The following is an 18,340-nucleotide window of genomic DNA, read 5'->3' as shown; positions in this document are numbered from 1 at the left end:
AGGATTTGGAGAGCTGCAATAATGATGGAGGGGTAGTGGGTTTTTTGAAGGGGGGGAAGCGTTTTGAAAATGGCTGTGTCTGGAGATTATTATGAATGAAATGCTGACCCAAATTAAGAAATAAGCAAGAATTAATTATGAAATGGGTGTCTCGGGGAGACAGTTTCTCTAGTGGACTAGAACTTTAAAAAATAAAAATATTTTTTAAAGATACAACTTTTTTCATTTTTAAAACTCTGCTTTTTATTCTTATGAAAACATTTACCAAAAAACAAAACAACAAAAAGGCCAAGAAATTCTTGTTCTCCTCAGAAAGCCCCTCCAGGCTAGTGCCCCCAGTGCACCTGTCACTCTGTCACACTTTATTTCCTTCATTAGACATACCCCAACTTAATCATTATGTTTAGTTATTGGTTTACTTGTTGATTATCTGTCTCTCCCTCTAGGATATAAGCCCGTGAGAACAAGGACCTTGTTGGAATTGAATGTGGCTTTGCCTATAGTGCTGAGTCCTGGCATATAATTTGCACTCAGTGAATATTGTTCTTAGTGAATTCTTTTTTTTTTTAATAAATTTTTTTAAATGTTTTTATTTATTTTTGGGACAGAGAGAGACAGAGCATGAGCAGGGGAGGGGCAGAGAGAGAGAGGGAGACACAGAATCCGAAACAGGGTCCAGGCTCGGAGCCGTCAGCACAGAGCCCGACGCGGGCCTCGAACTCATGGACTGTGAGATTATGACCTGAGCCGAAGTCGGACGCTTAGCCGACTGAGCCACCCAGGTGCCCTGTTCTTAGTGAATTCTTAAACTTAGGGTATGACTGTGGACTACTCCAGATGCGATATGCCAGAGTCACTTTTGTATCTCTGTATCCTCATCTGAACAATTGAGATACATACCAGTAATTACATCACAAAGTTGTCTTGAGGATGAACTGAGGTAACACATGCAAAGTGCTTAAAATGAGGCCTACTACATCATTCAATAAATGTAGCCATTTTTTTTTGAAGTTTATTTATTTTGAGAGAGAGAGAGCAGGGGAGGGGCAGAGAGAGAGGGAGAGAAAGAAGCCCAAGCAGGCCCCGTGCTGTCAGCATGGAGCACAATGTGGGACTCAATCTCATGAACCATGATATAATGACCGGAGCCAAAACCAAGAGTCGGACACTTAGATGACTTCACCACCCAGGTGCCCCTAGATTTAGCCATTATTACTGTTGTTCCTAATATCTAGCCCTCAGAGCTGGCATGGTATATCTTTGGGTGGGCAAGAAATATGCTATATCCACTCAGGATATTTATATTTTGCTTGGACTTCCAAGAGTTTTCGTCCTGGAACTGTTCCCTACTGAGTTTTCTTCTACAGCTTTAAATTCTTACATTTAACAAGTGTGTAGTCTTCTTCATTTACAGGTGAAGAAGCTCACAGTGCATAGGTTGAAGTTTCTTCTGCCGATCATCCCCAGATGCAGGAATCCCCACTATGGGGACATTCCACACTGTATTTATAAATCCAGGTACATTTTAACCAAGGTGTCCTATTGAAACTTTGGAAGGCATTATTAGCAGAGAGACTTCCTCTAAAAAAGCCTTTTGATACTCATTATGCATTTATTGTATGCAAAACCTTGTGGTAGATATAAATTGGTCTCTGTCCATGTGGACCTTAACAGTGAAGGAAGTAATAGACATTTAAATGAACAGGTAACCAACATCATTGGCCACCAGATGGGATATGACAAATGAGTAGTGGGGGTAGTAAAGGCCAGAATTCCCTTCCCTTGATTGACATTTATTGAACACCTGGTGAAGGTCAGGGATTATTCTGTGTCACCATGGATTACACAAATATTTGTGAACTAGTCTTAGCAGGAATTCCTGTTCTAAATCTCATGGTCTAAGAAGATATTAATGGGGATATTACAGAAATTATGAATATTTTAAAAATCCTAACAAGTTTTACCTTTATTTGTGTTTATAAATCTATCTAGGCTAACAAAACAATCACTGGATTACTTTAATTGAATTTTATCATTCTGTGTGATTGGTAACTTTGAATTTTCATGCTGATTACAAGCTCTGAACTCATTGTCTATTCCCCCACCCATTTCCTATATTTCCTGCTTTGTTTAATGGTACCTCTGCCATCTTACTCCCCATACTTAGTCACCGGCTACCTTTCCTCAATGGAATAAATGGGAAAGGTCTTTGCATGAACACACCTCACTTCCTGATGTGGTTCTGCCTCCCCAACTGGCTTATGGTCTAGTCTTGGCCACTGTCACTCAAGTACTTTTACTTCTCGAGTTTCCTGATGATGCATTGTTTCCCCATACTTCCGGGCAGTCTGCTAAGAACATCCTTCTCCTTGTTGTTTATCCAGAAAAACCCTATACACCTACAAATCCTTCAAGGCTTGGCACAAACAGTACCCACTTAAAGCCTTTCCTGACTCTGCAGAGCAGACTTGCAACTCCTTGTATTAAAATTGTTTGTGTGCAGGGCCACTAATAGCTCATCTGGATCTTTTGGATTAATTAGACAACTGTGTCTTGTAGCCTTGTGGAGAAATGCAGCCCTGAGTTAGGGCTCATGGTTTGGTGAGCATAGGCAAAGGTAGGCTGGATTTTAGTGCCCACTCACCCAGCCAGATCCCCTAGTGCAGAGCACAGACAGCACAAGCTTTAGGGCCTCCGATTTGCTTGCATATTTTGATGCCAGGTTGTAAATTCTCCTTGTGGGCAGAGGCCAGACTTTACTTCCTCATCTACCAGGGGACAGGTCAATGCCTGGCATGCAGTAGGAACTCAGTAAGTAATTGTTCAGTGAATGAAGGAATAAATGAAATGTTGTGTAAATTGAAAAACCTTTATTCATCACAGTACTTTGTGTGGGGAGGACAAGCTTTCAGAATATGGCATCTTCAAGGGGAGAAATAGTATAAGAGGTTTTACAGGGAAACAGCCTTGGATGCTGCCTGAAGAGTCATTGAGCCCTGAATTAGAGGCCCCGGAAAGCCTGGAGGAAACCCCCCTTTGCGTACTCCACAGCCCAACTACAGGCCCACTCTGGCCCTGCCCCCAGCAGCCCTGACAACCAGAACTGCAGGCACACCTGATTCCCTTAGGGGAAAGCCTGTGGACACTCACAGAGGCAAAATGTGGCCTTGAAAGGTAATTTAGGTCAGGAATACTCACATTTTCAAAGGAATCTAGACATTAACAAGTAATATGTTCCAAGGTTCCTTAGGAATTTTCCAGAATGCCTGTGTCTGCTTTTGACTTATTAATTACTTGATAAAGAGGTGGGAATAGGAATAAGGAGACAAATCTGAAGGATTATGCACCACTGCCGATTGGAAAGAAGAGAATATGAGTAAAGCACTTTCTAAATAATAATGCAAGTACAAAGGATTTATTAGATTCAAATATATTTTGTTTCTAGGACTACACCTACTTGATAAAATGAGATCCATGATTTTCTCCTTCTCTTTCTCCCTCTCTCTCTGTCCCTCGTTTTCTCTTTTAATTTAAAATCCTGTTTGTAATTTCTTATTTGTCTTACATTTTGAGTCCTAAAGCTACCAAAAAATCAGTTCTGGGAAAATGGGGAATCAATTAATAAGTACACACACACACACACACACACACACACACACAGTGAAAGAGAGAGAGAGAGAGGAGAAATTCATTAATTTACTGTGAAAATTTAGAGGGGATTGTGATACTTTGGGCTCACTGGATTTAGATAATTGACTTGTCTATCTATAGGAAAGAAGAGAGAGTAAGCATGTGACCTGGTTAACGTTTGAAGAATACAGAAAGCACCAAGAGATTAAGTCATACCAGATGTCTGGAGGGCTTTAAATCTTCTTTATATTGATGGCTGCACGATTTCCCAAAGATGGGTTCAGACCTGCCCTCCTTGAGTGGTTCTGGCTGCATAGATTAAAATGAGGTAAACTCATTATAGCCTTAGTGTAGCTGGCTTTGAAAGATTTGAAAAATGTCCTTTTATTGAGACAGAATAACTGGATGTGCTTTTGCTGCCAATGTCAACATATTCTAAGAGCCCTCCTGTTATTTTCTGCTAGAGTTTTCTTAGGACATGGAATGGGGCGGGAGAGGGAGGAGTGTGAAAAGCCTCAGAGGATTGTGTTTTGTTTTGTTTTGCTTTTCCTCTTCTTGGCTCATACTGCAGGTTGATGGTAAATATTGGGCAATTTATTTAACCACACTATTCCTCAATTTCCTTATTAGCAATGCTGTCTTGTTTATAAGGAGTTTTGAAATTTTTGCAGGCATACAAAATGCTGATGTAGATAGCCAATGTCGATATCTTATTTCTCATCCACTTGATGTCTGTCCAGTAGTGGAGACCACCTGCATCGGACTCACTTGTAGTGATTGTTAAAATACGGATCCCTAGGCCCACCCTAAACTTTCTGAATTAGAATCTTAGGGGGTGGAGCCAAAAATCTCCAAGGTAAACAGGCTTCTTGGGTGATTCTGATGCACTTCAATGTGTCCCTTAACGTACCTCTGCTTTCTGGTAAGCCTGAGATAGGACTGATGGTTTGAACTGAGCCTAAAAATCCCCCGGTATCTCCCAAGGTTTTCTGGACTGACCTAATGCAGACCATTTTCCCCAGAGCTACTGCATATTGTGTTTGAGTCATTCATTTAAAAAATATTTGAAGCTTCATTTGGCTAAGCCTTGTCATCAAAATGTATGTAATCTAATATGATGTTCAAGTAGGATGTCCTCTAATGTATGTGGTCTGTGAACTAACAGTTCACAGTCAGGAGTAGGATAAAATTAACACTCAGACTTCAAAAAATGAAAGAACAGAGCCCATGAACATTCCTGCTTTCGGTTTCATCTTGGACTTCCCCTAGGTTGGGGTCCTATTTTTGATTTGGCCACTGACTCAACTTTGACCTTGGGAAAACCACTTAATCTTTCTGAAGTTTCCCCATCCACAGTATATATACTTTCCATCCTCGTGAAGCATTTTCTAGAGAAGCTATTTAGTTTATTCAGAGGGAAAGTTCTTTTATGGTAACCATACGTTATACAACTAGATATAATTTCGGAAGCAGTGATCATCCTAGATTATGGATCAGTAATGGTGATTGTGTCTTATGACTGAAGAGGATCAAAAAAAGTTGTCCAGTCCTTCCCTTTGTGTTGAGATTTGAGTCTTTAGAGAGAAGAGTACTCAGGCGTAAAAAAAAACCATTGAGACTTATAGATTTACTGGATAAGATACCATAGTATCTGCAAAGATACTACAGAAACTGCAGAGCGAGAGACATGCCGAGTTCCTGTTTCTCTGCTCAGATACCGGGGGAGTGGAAGGACATCTGTTTACTCTCAGCTGTGCCCCCTGCCTATCCTTGATAGGGTGATTCTACTGTATTACATTCATCACACTTACCTCCTTTCCTTGGACTGTTCTACTACCTTGAGACCTGCAGTCATTTTCTGTTGCTGCATCACCGGTTAGCACAAACTTAGCACCTTAAACCAACACACAATTATATCACTTTCTGCGGATCAGGAGTTCACGCAAGGCTTAGCTGGGTCTTCTGCTCAGCATCTCACAAGACTGAAATCAGGGTATTGGCTGGAATGCATTCTCATCTGGAGGCTCAACTGGACCTGGTTCCAAGCTCTTTTAGGCTGTTGGCAAAATTGTAGCTATAGAATCCATGGCAGGTGACTTCTTTAAATCCATCAACATTGAGAGTCTCTGACCTCCCTGATGCTTTTTTATTTTTATTTTTATTTTTAATTTTTTTTAACGTTTATTTATTTTTGAGACAGAGAGAGACAGAGCATGAACCGGGGAGGGGCAGAGAGAGAGGGAGACACAGAATCGGAAGCAGGCTCCAGGCTCTGAGCCGTCAGCCCAGAGCCCGACGCGGGGCTCGAACTCACGGACCGCGAGATCGTGACCTGAGCTGAAGTCGGACGCTTAACCGACTGAGGCACCCAGGCGCCCCTGATGCTTTTTTAAAGGTCTCACCTAATTAGGTCAGGCCAACCCAGGATAATCACCCTTTTGTTTAACTTAAAATCAACTCCTGGCTTTAATTACATCTGCAGTATACCTTCACCTATGCCATATTCCATGGATTGCAAGTTACAAATCCCACTCATGCTCGAAAGATGGGGATTATACAAAGGCTTGGGTCATGGTGAGTCATCTTAGAATTTGCCTGCCACAGACCCACAGTGAATTGAAATTCTGCAATTAAGTATGTGCAAGAACTTAACTGGGGACTTTAAACATTACTATTTATGAATCCCTATTCCTATGTATGTGACCATTCTGTTAATTCTTAATTAACTAAAACTAGCCTCTAGTTAAGGGAAAATATTTGGTGTCAAGAGGGAAGGAACAGGCTTAACTAGGGTGTGATAAATTACACCGATAGTCATGCCCTGTCCTAAGCAAATAAACCATTAATTAGGGATTATTGCTTAGCTAGCAAATGGGTCATCTTGAACTATTTTTATTTCCTAATTCACCCAAAATGACTCAATTCATGAAAATGAGTTCACACATATCTATTCAAGATTACAACTATGAGCTACTCTTTTGAGAAAAGTTGTCCCCAAAGTTGATCTATAGCACTCTTTAATACACCAGCACTACCAAAAGAAAAGCATAGACAACAAAAAACTCCTACTAGGTGTAAGCAATAATGATCACTTTTTCAACATCCTTCTTATCAATACACCGAAGACAGAATGACAATGTATCAGAAATGGGTAACAAAGAACCAGGTTTACATTGTTCTGTAAATAAAAGGCATAACTAAATTAAAAAGTGAATGGCTGAAGAGATTAGCCGGAGATAATACAAGAGTTAATCTCTTTATTTTGTACTGTTTATGCCAATCAATAAGAAATCCTAAAGCTTTAAATGACAAAATGGACTTCACACTCAGAGGATGGCTGTTATAAAAATAATAATAATAAATATTGATAAGGATGTACACAAATTGGAACCCTTGTTCACTGCTGATAGGAATGTAGAATGATGTAGCCATTGTGGAAAACAGTATGGCAGTTCTTAAAAAAATTTTACAATAGAGGGGCACCTGGGTGACTCAGTCAGTTGAGCTTCTGACTTCAGCTCAGGTCATGATTTCATGGTTTGTGAGTTCCAGCCCTGTGTTGGGCTCTGTGCTGACAGCTCAGAGCCTGGAGCCTGCTTTGGATTCTGTGTCTCCCTCTTTCTCTTCCCCTTCCTGCTTGAACTCTCTCTCTCTGTCTCTCTCTGTCTCTCTCTCTCCCTCTCTCTCTCAACAATAAATAAACATTTTAAAAGAATTTTTTTTAATTAAAAAAAATTGACAATAGAATTGCTGTATGATCCAGCAATTCCATTCCTGGGTATATACACAAAAAGAATTAAAAGCAGGGACTTGACAAGATACTCGCACACCAATGTACATAACAACATTTTTTTTAATAGCTAAAAGATGGAAACAACCCTTGACCATCAGTGGATGAATGGATTAACAAAATGCAGTATATACCTGCAATGGAGTATTATTCAACCTCAAAAAAAAAAAAAAAAAAAAAAAAAGGAAGTTCTGATCCATGCTATAATATGGGCCTGGAAGACATTATTATGCTCAGTGAAATAAGCCCATCATAAGGGACAATGATTCCAGTGACAAAAGGTACCTACTATAGTGAAATACATAGAAAATAGAGTTGTGGTTGCAGGGGTAAGAGAGGATTGGAGTTGGTGTTCAATAGTATAGTTTCAGCTTGGAAAGATTTTAAAGTTTCAGAGATGGGTGGTAGTGATAGTTGCAAAACACTGTCGATGTACTTAATGCTACAGAACTGCACTTAAAATTGGCTAATACCAGATGCCTGGGTGGCTCAATCAGTTGAGCATCTGACTCGGCTCAGGTTGTGATATCACAGTTCATGAGATGGAGCCCCGGGTGGGGGCAGGTGCAGAGCCTGCTTGGGATTCTCTCTCTTCCCCTCTTTCTGCTGCTCTTCTGCTCATTCTCTCTCTCTCCTTCCCTCTCTCTCTCTCTCTCTTTCCTTCCCTCTTTCCCTCCCTCCCTCTCTCTCTCTCTCTCTTTCCTTCCCTCTTTCCCTCCCTCCCTCTCTCTCTCTCTCTCTCTCTTTCAAAAAAAAAAAAAGAACACTTGAAAAGACAAACAGGCCAAGGAGATGAACATGTAGGTCACAAAATAGGAAATGTTACAAGCAAGCTAACTTGGAGAAAGATGCTCAGCCATGTCGGTCACCAAAGAAATGAAAAATTTTATATTTCATTTAATGAAGCATTATCTTTTAGTCTAATGGGATAATCAATGTTATTCATCTAAATACAAAGCCCGGCATATAATTATATTCAAAACATATTTTACTTCTCTGCTTCTTCTCATTTCCCTAGAACAGAGATAAAGTCTTCATTGAATAATTCTATACTGGTACACAGGACTATCCTAGGACTATCTTTTAAACCATTCTAGGACTATCTTTTAGTATGCTAGTTTAATTTTTTTTTAAGTTAAATGTCTTCGGGACACCTGGGTGGCTCATTTGGTTGAGTATCCGACTTCGGCTCTGGTCATGATCTCGTGGTTCATGGGTTCGAGCCCCGCATCGGGCTCTGTGCTGACAGCTCAGAGCCTGGAGTCTGCTTTGTGGATTCTGCCTCCCTCTCTCTCTGCCCCTGCCCAGCTCACACTCTCTCTCTCTCTCTTTCTCTCTCTCTTTCTCTCTCTGTCTCTTTCTGTCTCTCTCTCTCTCTCTCAAAAATAAATAAAACATTTAAAAAAAAAGCTAAACATCTTCCTTGAGGCCTCCAAGTTGAGGTTCCAGTGTAAGGGAGATACAACAAGAACTACATTAACAAGAATTGTATTAAATGCAATTCTGAAATAGTTTGTTATGTTAAAAACGTGTTTGGGTACAAAGATTAATTAGATGACTTCCCCCCATATATCTAGCATTTGTAATAACAAGAGTCATAAACTCTGAGCCAGTACCATATCTCTGTCCTAAAACTGATATTCTTATAATTGAGCCCCTTTGCATTCCTGGTCTAAAAAGGCACGTGGCCAGACACCTGCTTGATTATCTCTGTGTTATTTTGTCATTTCCATGAGTCATGATTATCTTTTGGCAATTTAATGAAGGCAAGTAGAGCAAATCTTTTTGATGGTAATGAAATGAAGCTAACAATACATCCCTTATTTATTGGTCAAACAGTGTGACCCAGGCATGATATTAAACACGCTTCTGTTACTTGATTTAATTTTTTAATTCTTCATTTAATTCTTTGGATCCTTCTGAGACACATGATATTATTCTCATTTTATAGGTGAGAAATGGAGTCTCAGGGAGTTTTAATAACTCCAAATCACACAGCTGGGTGGTAGATCTAGAATTCAAACCCCGGTCTGTTCAACTTCAAACTTCTCATCCTTCCATGGCACTAAACTGCATCTAGGAATGTAATTATATTTACGTCTTAAGGGTTAAAGTGATTTATGAGAGTGAAAATTTAAACATGTAACTTTGTAAAAATAGTCCATCAGTAATTATAACTCCTAAAATTACATATGAATTTGGGAGCAGTTTTTTTTAGTCAACGTTGTTTAGCCCCCACAAAGAAGCTGTTGTACATTCAGAATAAAATGCTTCCTATTCCATGTCAAAAGTGCAGATTTTTTTCCTGATAAGATGTACTATTTGGAGACTGTCTATTTTTTATTGTGATTCAGGTGCAAATAACAGGAAAGCATATTTTTTTCCTATCTTGGCAAAAGGGGAGGTATTTCTAAAAAAGAATACTTAATGTAATGATTTAAATGGCCATGATTTTGTACTGTGAGTTAGGAGAAAACAGATTATAGCACAGGATTGGAAGAAGTAACAATGGTCTACTGACCTCAGCAGGAAAATCCAGCCAGGGAATTTCCCCGAGACTCTAAGCCAGTCTTCAGAGATACTCAGTGCTCTTCTGTGCCCAACAAAATGACAGAATGTAAAACCCTAGATTTTCTGAGACATCCATGCATAATCAAACTCTGAAAATGAATTACTTTGCAAGAACTTACATTCATGTCTGTGTAAGTGTTGAATCTCTAAATTGTACACCTGAAACTTATATTACACTGTTATGTTCACTAACTGGAATTCAAATAAAAACTTAGAAAAAAAGTATAACACCAAAAGAGATGCAAAAAATCAAACTTGTCTTTGCAGTTGTTAGACAACTAAACAAAGCAATATGTATGTAATGTGGATTTTAAATGGTTGTGAAAACAAAGAAAATATTTTTTAAATATCCCATTCCTCTTTAGAAATTCAAATATTTTCAGTTTCTCCAAAAAATAAGTGTGAAAATTGGCAACAATCTGAATATGAAAGACGAGCATGAACACATGCGTGTGCACGCACGTGCACGCACACACACACACACACACACACACACACACCAATCTCATTTCGTTCAAAGCACGTTAATCTTGGTACTGCTGCTTCTGTTTGCAGAGCTCACACTTGTTTCAACCGTCTGGATCTCCCCCCGTACCCATCATTCTCCATGCTTTATGAAAAACTCTTGACAGCAGTTGAAGAAACAAGTACCTTTGGACTTGAGTGACCTGGAAGAATGATGCCAGGCTCTGTATGGACAGGCAATTTCAGAAGCTGCTGTCTAGAAGAATGACTGAATGTTGGAAGTTTCAAGAGTATGCTTCCACTAGAGTCAAGCTGAGTGCTATTATTTTCCAGGAACACATGCTCTGTCACAATGGGGTCCGGATAGTGGTGATGAGTCCTCTTGGAAGGATTTGGGTGAGCTTGATGCCCAGGGAACTACCCAACAGTCTTTCAATCAACAGTTGTTGACTGCCAAACTTTTTTCCATTTGTGTTATGTTCCAAGACAAAGATGAACCTGTACACGATCAGCTCCATGGTAACTTCAGCTTCAGGGACTCGGGAGAATCTTGAAACTTACCTTTGAACGTGGTTCAAGCCCAACTGGCAGCACTTGGCCCAATCTCCAAATTAGCTCAAGTTAAATAATATAATAAAAACAAATATATTTCCTAAAAGTACATTCATTTAAGCCCTACGTTATAGCAGAATATTCATTTTCTTGCTATGAGTGCCTGCATGGTGTGCACCATAGGTTTCAGCTTTCATGGGACACAAGTGAAAATGAAACCAAGTCAACATGAGGTAACTTTAAAGATTTGCAATAAGGTGGTCTGTGACAATGTATATGCAAAGTGGTATGTGTGTAATTATGGCTGAAGACAAACTGTTCTACAATGAATAACTAATGACAGATTTTATGCTTTATAATGCATGAAAACAATTTAAAAATAACTAGCAATTAATCACAGCATATCAGGAAAAAATACACAGTGAGTTCTGTTTATTTTTCATAGGTTCATTATATTTATGTTCTTTAAGATGTATATAAGAACCAACCTGTTCCGTATGTATCACCTGTTCCATTTTCATGTTCCATGCTTACTCGGGCATCATGCTAGTATGTATCCTTTTAAGCACTCTCAAGGGAACAAAAGGGCCTTTTATTTTTATAAAGGTACAAAAAAAATTCCCCGAAATATTTTGCACTGAATGTACCAAAGTTGAAGGGACATTACAATATGACTAACAGCAACTCCATCACTTGACAAGTAAATAGAAAATAGCTTCTAAATCAAACTTCCTTCACAGTGCCATGTCTACCACTACAAGGACTGTGCATCTAAGTAATAATTTTTTAAGACTCACTATATGTGATAGTATGATATGCATTTATTTAAAATGCATTAGACTTCTTCCATCCATCAAATACTTTACAGGATGGCATTTAATACAGATATTTCGTATTTCCCCCACTGCTTTTTATTTGTACAGCATCATTAAACACTAAGATCATTTAGAGAGCCTTCAGCAACACCCAAGAGATCAGCTCTCTTTAGTAATAAGAATTCCATTTTCCCTCATCAGTGAAGACATCACAAATTGAAACTCTCAGCACTATATTTCTAAGCCTGCATTTTCACTGATGCATAATTTTCTTATCAATATTAAGAAACAATTTTTCTATGGTCTCTCAGAAACTGCATGATATCACTAATGTTATTTCTGCTTAGTTTTATCAGACGATGTTCTTCATTTTTATTGCTTTTGGGGTTATTTCACATCACTGTTTATTTCTTGACTTCTGGCCGTAACTAATCAGAGTGAGTTCTTCAATAGAGTGAAGTTAAATCGTGGATAATAAAAGCATTGGATTCACATTTGGTTTGCCAGCCTGTGGTTTTACAGGCACTGCCCAGACACCTCTTTGAGAATTATAAGTAGCCATGGAATTCCTATTATGGGATGTTGGCAATCTTGTATTTTATAGAGTCAGATGCATGGTTTTCACAGATGGTTTTTAAGAACTAATTGCTCTCCTGTTGGTTAAGCTATGTTTACCATTGAGACCCTCAAGAGGAATACCACTCATGCTGCGATCCTGAACTAAAGACAGGTACTATAGCATGGGGAAATGTTCCCCCAAAAGGTTACAGAAATCTGGAGATAAGAAAGGAAGATTTATCTGTGTACTATAATTAGACCAGGAAAAAAGGGAAGAGAAAAAAATTTTAATTGGAAATGTTAGCTTGTGTTTACTGATCATGAATATAAGTATATATTTAATTTGCAAACTATTTTTACTTGTTTGTATTTTTTTCATTATAAGGAAAAATACTATAACATACTTTTTCAAAAAAAAAAACAACCCACATCTTTGACGGTATATAAGATGGTTCAGAGCTGGCATTCTCTAAGCAGCTGGTATAAAAAGTTACATTTCTTTCAAAAATAGACCATGTTAGCTTTCATTTTGGTTTGTGACACTTTGCTATCATGTTCCACATTATTAGGTAAAAGAAGTTGGCAATAAAATGTATCTCTTTAATTATTTCTAACAACTATATTCCTTGTTAAGGCATCTAACGTCTTCCCAAATAACAGGATAATCATCTGCTGTTGCTACTGTTCTCAGAATTGGGAATTATCAAAGACATACTTAACATATCAGAACACTATTATAACTGATCCTACTATTCATAATCAGTAAAACAAAAAAATCCAATAATAACTGTGAAAATATTAAATAACGTTTCTACAGAATAAATTGGACTGTAGCATCTGCTACAAACAGAAATACCCATAAATATTTTCTTTTGGACTCTGAGCCTAGATGACTTGGCTGTATGGTCTCGTTTTCTTTAAGAAACTCAGGAGTGATGCTTACACTCTGCTGTCTTCTATAAAAGACAGTCATGATGCATCACGTATGTTTGTAGAACATCTCTTAGATGAAGCAAGAGGCGCACTCTTGGCCTTCACTCTGTGCCAACCACTATGTTTGATGATAGAGATGTAGGATTCAAAAATCTGCCCTTGAGAAGCTCACAGTCTAGTGGAGTAGACACCAAGGTTTAAAAAAAAAGTATTTTTAATAAAATTTGTCATGTTTTACAATCAAGGAATGAGGAGAGAACAGTTGTTCCATCTGGGAGATCCAATGAAGGCTTCATACATGGGAGATACTGTGGCTGAAAATAAAAGTCACATAAATAGTAACTAAGAGCATGTAATAGTGTGTCAATACTGGTCAAGTGTGGAGGCCCAGGGTACATTTACCCACGAGGGTTTACAGTGTGCAGGCGGGAGCCGAACCATGAAGGAGCATCTCAAGGATCTTCAAATTATCAAAGAAATGCCAAAATTAAATCCAGTCATTTCCCTCCGTTTCCTTTCACCTGTCCTTGAGCCCAACTCACTTCTGGGGTCAAAACATTGATTTTGTGCACAAAAATGAATAGATCTTGGTTCAAGAAGCATGGTCACAATTTTCTAGCCTATGTTATGTTTATAATTTAATAGACATTCTATAATCAATGAAGGAACACCTCTCACCTGCATAACAATCAGAAGTGCTAGAACTGCCTTCAAATGGTTAACAGTAATGTTAGACTGTGTGTGTGTGGTGCTTTAAGGTTTCAAAATGCTGTCACGTGCATCTTCTTTTGCTCCTCATGTACTTTGTGGGGGAGAAGGTATCAATCCCCGCTGGGTTGACACTGGTTTTCATGGATGGCTCGTAAGATCCATTTCAACACTTTACGGTTGCAATTCTAGGCTTCACTTCAAGAAATATGGAGGCTAACGTTTCTTCCGACGTATTCCACTATCAGTGAATTTTGCAAGATGCTTCATCTGCCCAAATTTTCATTTCTTCAAACGCTCTTAAAATGTGACACCTTCTAAAAAGCCCGTGGAAGAAATTAGTGTATTCACAGAAAAACTCCTCATGGACTTAATATTTGCATTTTACTACTTGTTACGAGAAATTTCAAACCATGCAAAATGGGATGGCTTTTGGTGGATTTCTATAGTACAGTTCAGTTCTCTAGAATATAATTTGGAAGCAAGATAAGGTTTGAAACAACCACTTTAATCAGGAGTTTTACTTTATTTTTCAATTCTTAATGAAGATGGATCCAGAGCTCTGGTAGTCCGTTTCCTGTGATGTGGATGAAGGAACCCCTGCAGATTCTCTTTTCCTCTCTGTCCTCTTCACGTTTATTCACTTTTTTCTTTCTTTCTGCACAAATTGTATTTATAACTTGACCACTTCTAACTAAAGCAAACATCTTATAATAAAGAATCTGAAAATCTTTCCAATTAACCCTCTTGGGGTAATCCCCAAGGCAGGCAAAATGATGATCCACCATCATTAAAAGATACCCATAACCCTGCATAGTAAAAACATGCAAATAAAGAATGTGACCGAATCTCCAAACTGGGTCTGAGCTTTAGGCCTTATTGTGCTCCTCTTATCTGCTTTAGTGGATGACTGAAAACACTCTAGATCTCAGACACCTTACTTGTAACCATAAAACTTGAGTTGAAATTAATGAGCATGTCACTTTTAATCAGATTCTAATTTTGAAAAACGTGTTACCTTTCTAGTTCAGTTGTGTTTTCCAGATAGACTTGTTTATCTAACACGGAAACAAACGAATGCCAGAGATATTAAGCTGTCTAAATTTTGGCTTAAGGCCAACAGCGGTCCACTAGAGGCGTAATAAAAACAAAAAGTAGAAAAGAGAAGTCCAGCGGTTGTGTTCCCCACCCCTGCCAGAATGTAATGCTAACTGTTGACCAACTGTCAAGACTCAGAAGTGGTAGCTGCATTCCAAGGAGCTGGCACAAAGGATATAATGAGTGTGTGTGTGCTACCCTTATCACGGCAAGCTGGGCCGGGGGTGCAGCGATGATTAAGACAGGACTGTAATAGAGGGAAAGATACAACAAGGGTTGGAAAGATCATCTCAGGACCTGCTGGTGGGGGTAGGAACATGTACTTCAATTTGGTTTCTGACTTTGGGGTGGGGGGGGGGGGGAATAAAAAAGAATGCTGCCTAGTAAGGGCACTGCTTGATAATCTGCCTGGTGGGAAATAACCCTCATTGTATCACTTCAGTAGATCGATAACATCCTCTGTATTGCAAAACAGAATTTAGCCCCAAAGTATTAAAGCTAACCATAGCTGAATCAGGAAATTTGACAATTGGCATTAAATTATGTTGTGGATTTTATTTATCTTCAGAATTATTACTGATATTATTGAGCTTTCTATATAAGTAAAAGAAACGGTGTAGTTAGACATATTTATTTTGCTTAATTTGTTTTTCAGCAGACATTCTTTGACATTAGAATAGCTTTTGGGACATTTTCATGGTTTCTAGTGGTGACTTAAATGTTCCCTGTTAACCCAGAAAGCAAAATCCTAAGAATTAGGTTGCTGAATTGTAAATGGAGACCTAATCAGTGTTTCCAATTTTTCAGGAAGTTAATCAAGACTGAAAATACACTCGCTTAGATTTAATCTGCTAGCTAGTTTATTTGGCTTTCATGATGGCACAGTTTGGTAGAATTGGCAGGCCCTAGTTGTATGGTATTTGGGGAACACAGAGAAATTATGTTTATATATGTGATTTTTATGTCTAGTGGCCTTGGGCAGGTGATATCTTTCTATCTAATTTTCTTTTAGGATATTACAACCCTGAGGAGTGTTGATAGGTATGTTGTATGATTCAAACTGAATCAGCTATTACTGATGCAGGTAAGGAACCGTCAGTAAACTTCTGGTTACTACACCTTCTGTAAAAAAGGATGGATAATGTTCAAGAGATACCTTGGAAGGACTAACCAGGAAACACACAGAACTGAGAGTTCTTTTAGGACCCTAAAGCTCTAAAAGCTGTTATTACAACCTATTTTTCTTTATATGATATCGTAAGTAAAATTTGAAGCTGTTAATATATTGGAAAGTGCGTAAGATTACATGTTTTTATAATAGGGATGCAGGCATTCCAAAATAAATAAATAAAAATACATGCATCTCTCTTGCCTCTTACTGAAAGTATTAATCTAATTTTATAATAATGCTTACTTTTTAATATTAAGGCTCTGTAAAAAGAAACATATTTATTTCTAAGATTTCAGTAGAGCACAGGTGATGTATTTTTTTAAGCCTTATCATTTCTTTTCACCAACTCTACCCATGTATCTACTATACCATGTATCCCAGTTAATAGCTATGTTTCTATTTTTGTTGAGTTAATTTAAGCTTCATATTCATTCAATGTGACTTTAAATATAGAATAACAATGGGAGGTATTTAGTACTGGCATTAAGACCATACAGCTCTCATTTCACCTTATATTTAAATTTCATCTATTTTTTTTCAAAGCTAATAATGCAGATTGTTGACATCCTTGAAATGATTTGTGGGTGGTATTAAATGGAGCCTGGGACTTTGAAATGTAGACTAGATGTTTGTTTTCTGGAAAGTTTGTATTCTTATCCTCACCTGAACCCCTGACTTTTGTGTTGTATTTTTTTATGATTCCAAAATGCTTTGAGGGAAAGATATTTTAATGTGTACAATTTGTTTTATTTTCATACTGATCTCTATTTTTGTTTAAAACCATGTTGCATCATGAAATCACTTAATCCAAAATAAATCTTCTTTAAAAAAATAGATTATGACTTCTCTGTGATACATTTGGGAAAGAAAAAACTCAAAAGGAAAGAGAACAAAGTAGGGATAAAGGTCTTGTGGGATTAGTATGCAGCTTTGTGGATCCAGAAAGTTCTCTTCATGATATTTATAATTAGGAATCCATTTTGTTTATCCCTAAAAGAATGTTTCAGTATTTGATAGCCCCATCAAATAATGTTGAAGAAATGAGTTAATACAAATCATAGTCTCTTAACTCACATGGGCTGAGACTATTTGTTAAGCCATCTTGGTTGAACGCTTGTTTTATAAACACATATGCATACCACCACTCCCACCACCACTACCAATCTAATCCAGGGGTCACATATTCACAAGCCTCCAGGGATCAGTTAGGTATTGCATGAGTGAAACTGGCTGGATGTAAGCAACAGAGAATGATTGGATTTACCCAAAGACGGCATTCTAGTATTTTACTCCAGCTCTAGTGACATAAAATTTAAGTCCAGTGTTGAAAGATCTTCAGATTTATCAAGAGAAACCCAGAAATCTAATTTTTATGTGATAATTCTAGATCTTTTTATACTGGGTGAATCAACGCAAATAATGTCTGTAGGTTGAATTTGTCTTGCAGGTCCAACCAGTTTGGACTCTTCATTTAATCAATTTAAACAATATCATTATCTGTTATACTTGATTCGTAGTGTAAATGAACTGACCAAACAAATAAAATATTACTAAGACAAGTAGTTGACAGGAAGAGATGGGGAAAGGAGAAAAGCAGCTCTATATGAGGCCAAATAGTCACTAAAGGATGTATTTGAAAATGATCTGTGCTTACCAGTCTTTCTGAAAAAGACCTGTGTTAATTCGTATGAGTTAAGAACATCCTTGTCAAGATTTCATGGAACAGATGTGCCATTAAACTCTTCATTCTATATTTTAGACTAAAAATAAATTTCATACACCACAAGAAAGCAGTTAAAGCAAAGGCTCATGCTTTATAATGACTAACGTTTCAAGTCATTAGCGAAAGGGAAGAGCAAGAGATTGTGTTCATGGCACCGACTTCCTGGTTTTTGTGTCATATTATTCCATCTATAACATTTGACCTCAATGTGCTTTTATCATGATACATTTATCTGCCTTCATTATATTCTTGTGTTATAACATAAAACCCATTTAGTTAGTGAATGTTTTAATAATGCATAATTTCCCCCATCCTACTAATTGCTC

The 18,340-nt window shown here is 37.9% G+C and overlaps 1 protein-coding gene across 3 annotated transcripts in view; it reads left to right on the top strand.

The window, feature by feature from the left end:
* HECW2 (HECT, C2 and WW domain containing E3 ubiquitin protein ligase 2) overlaps window positions 1-17,123 on the top strand; it is a 239,868-nt gene extending 222,745 nt beyond the window's left edge. For 2 of the 3 annotated variants that reach the window (XM_032594456.1, XM_030324947.1), the window contains exon 28: window positions 10,547-17,123. In XM_032594456.1, coding sequence (XP_032450347.1) covers window positions 10,547-10,658 — 112 coding nt within the window. In that variant the 3' untranslated portion in view covers window positions 10,659-17,123. The remainder of the gene's footprint in view (window positions 1-10,546) is intronic. The other variant, XR_004344036.1, reaches the window with a different exon arrangement.
* The last annotated feature ends 1,217 nt before the right edge of the window (window positions 17,124-18,340 follow it).

Source organism: Lynx canadensis, chromosome C1 (genome assembly GCF_007474595.2).
Source record: "Lynx canadensis isolate LIC74 chromosome C1, mLynCan4.pri.v2, whole genome shotgun sequence".
Classification (NCBI taxonomy): Eukaryota; Metazoa; Chordata; class Mammalia; order Carnivora; family Felidae; genus Lynx; species Lynx canadensis.
This window is presented reverse-complemented; position numbering and strand designations above follow the sequence as displayed.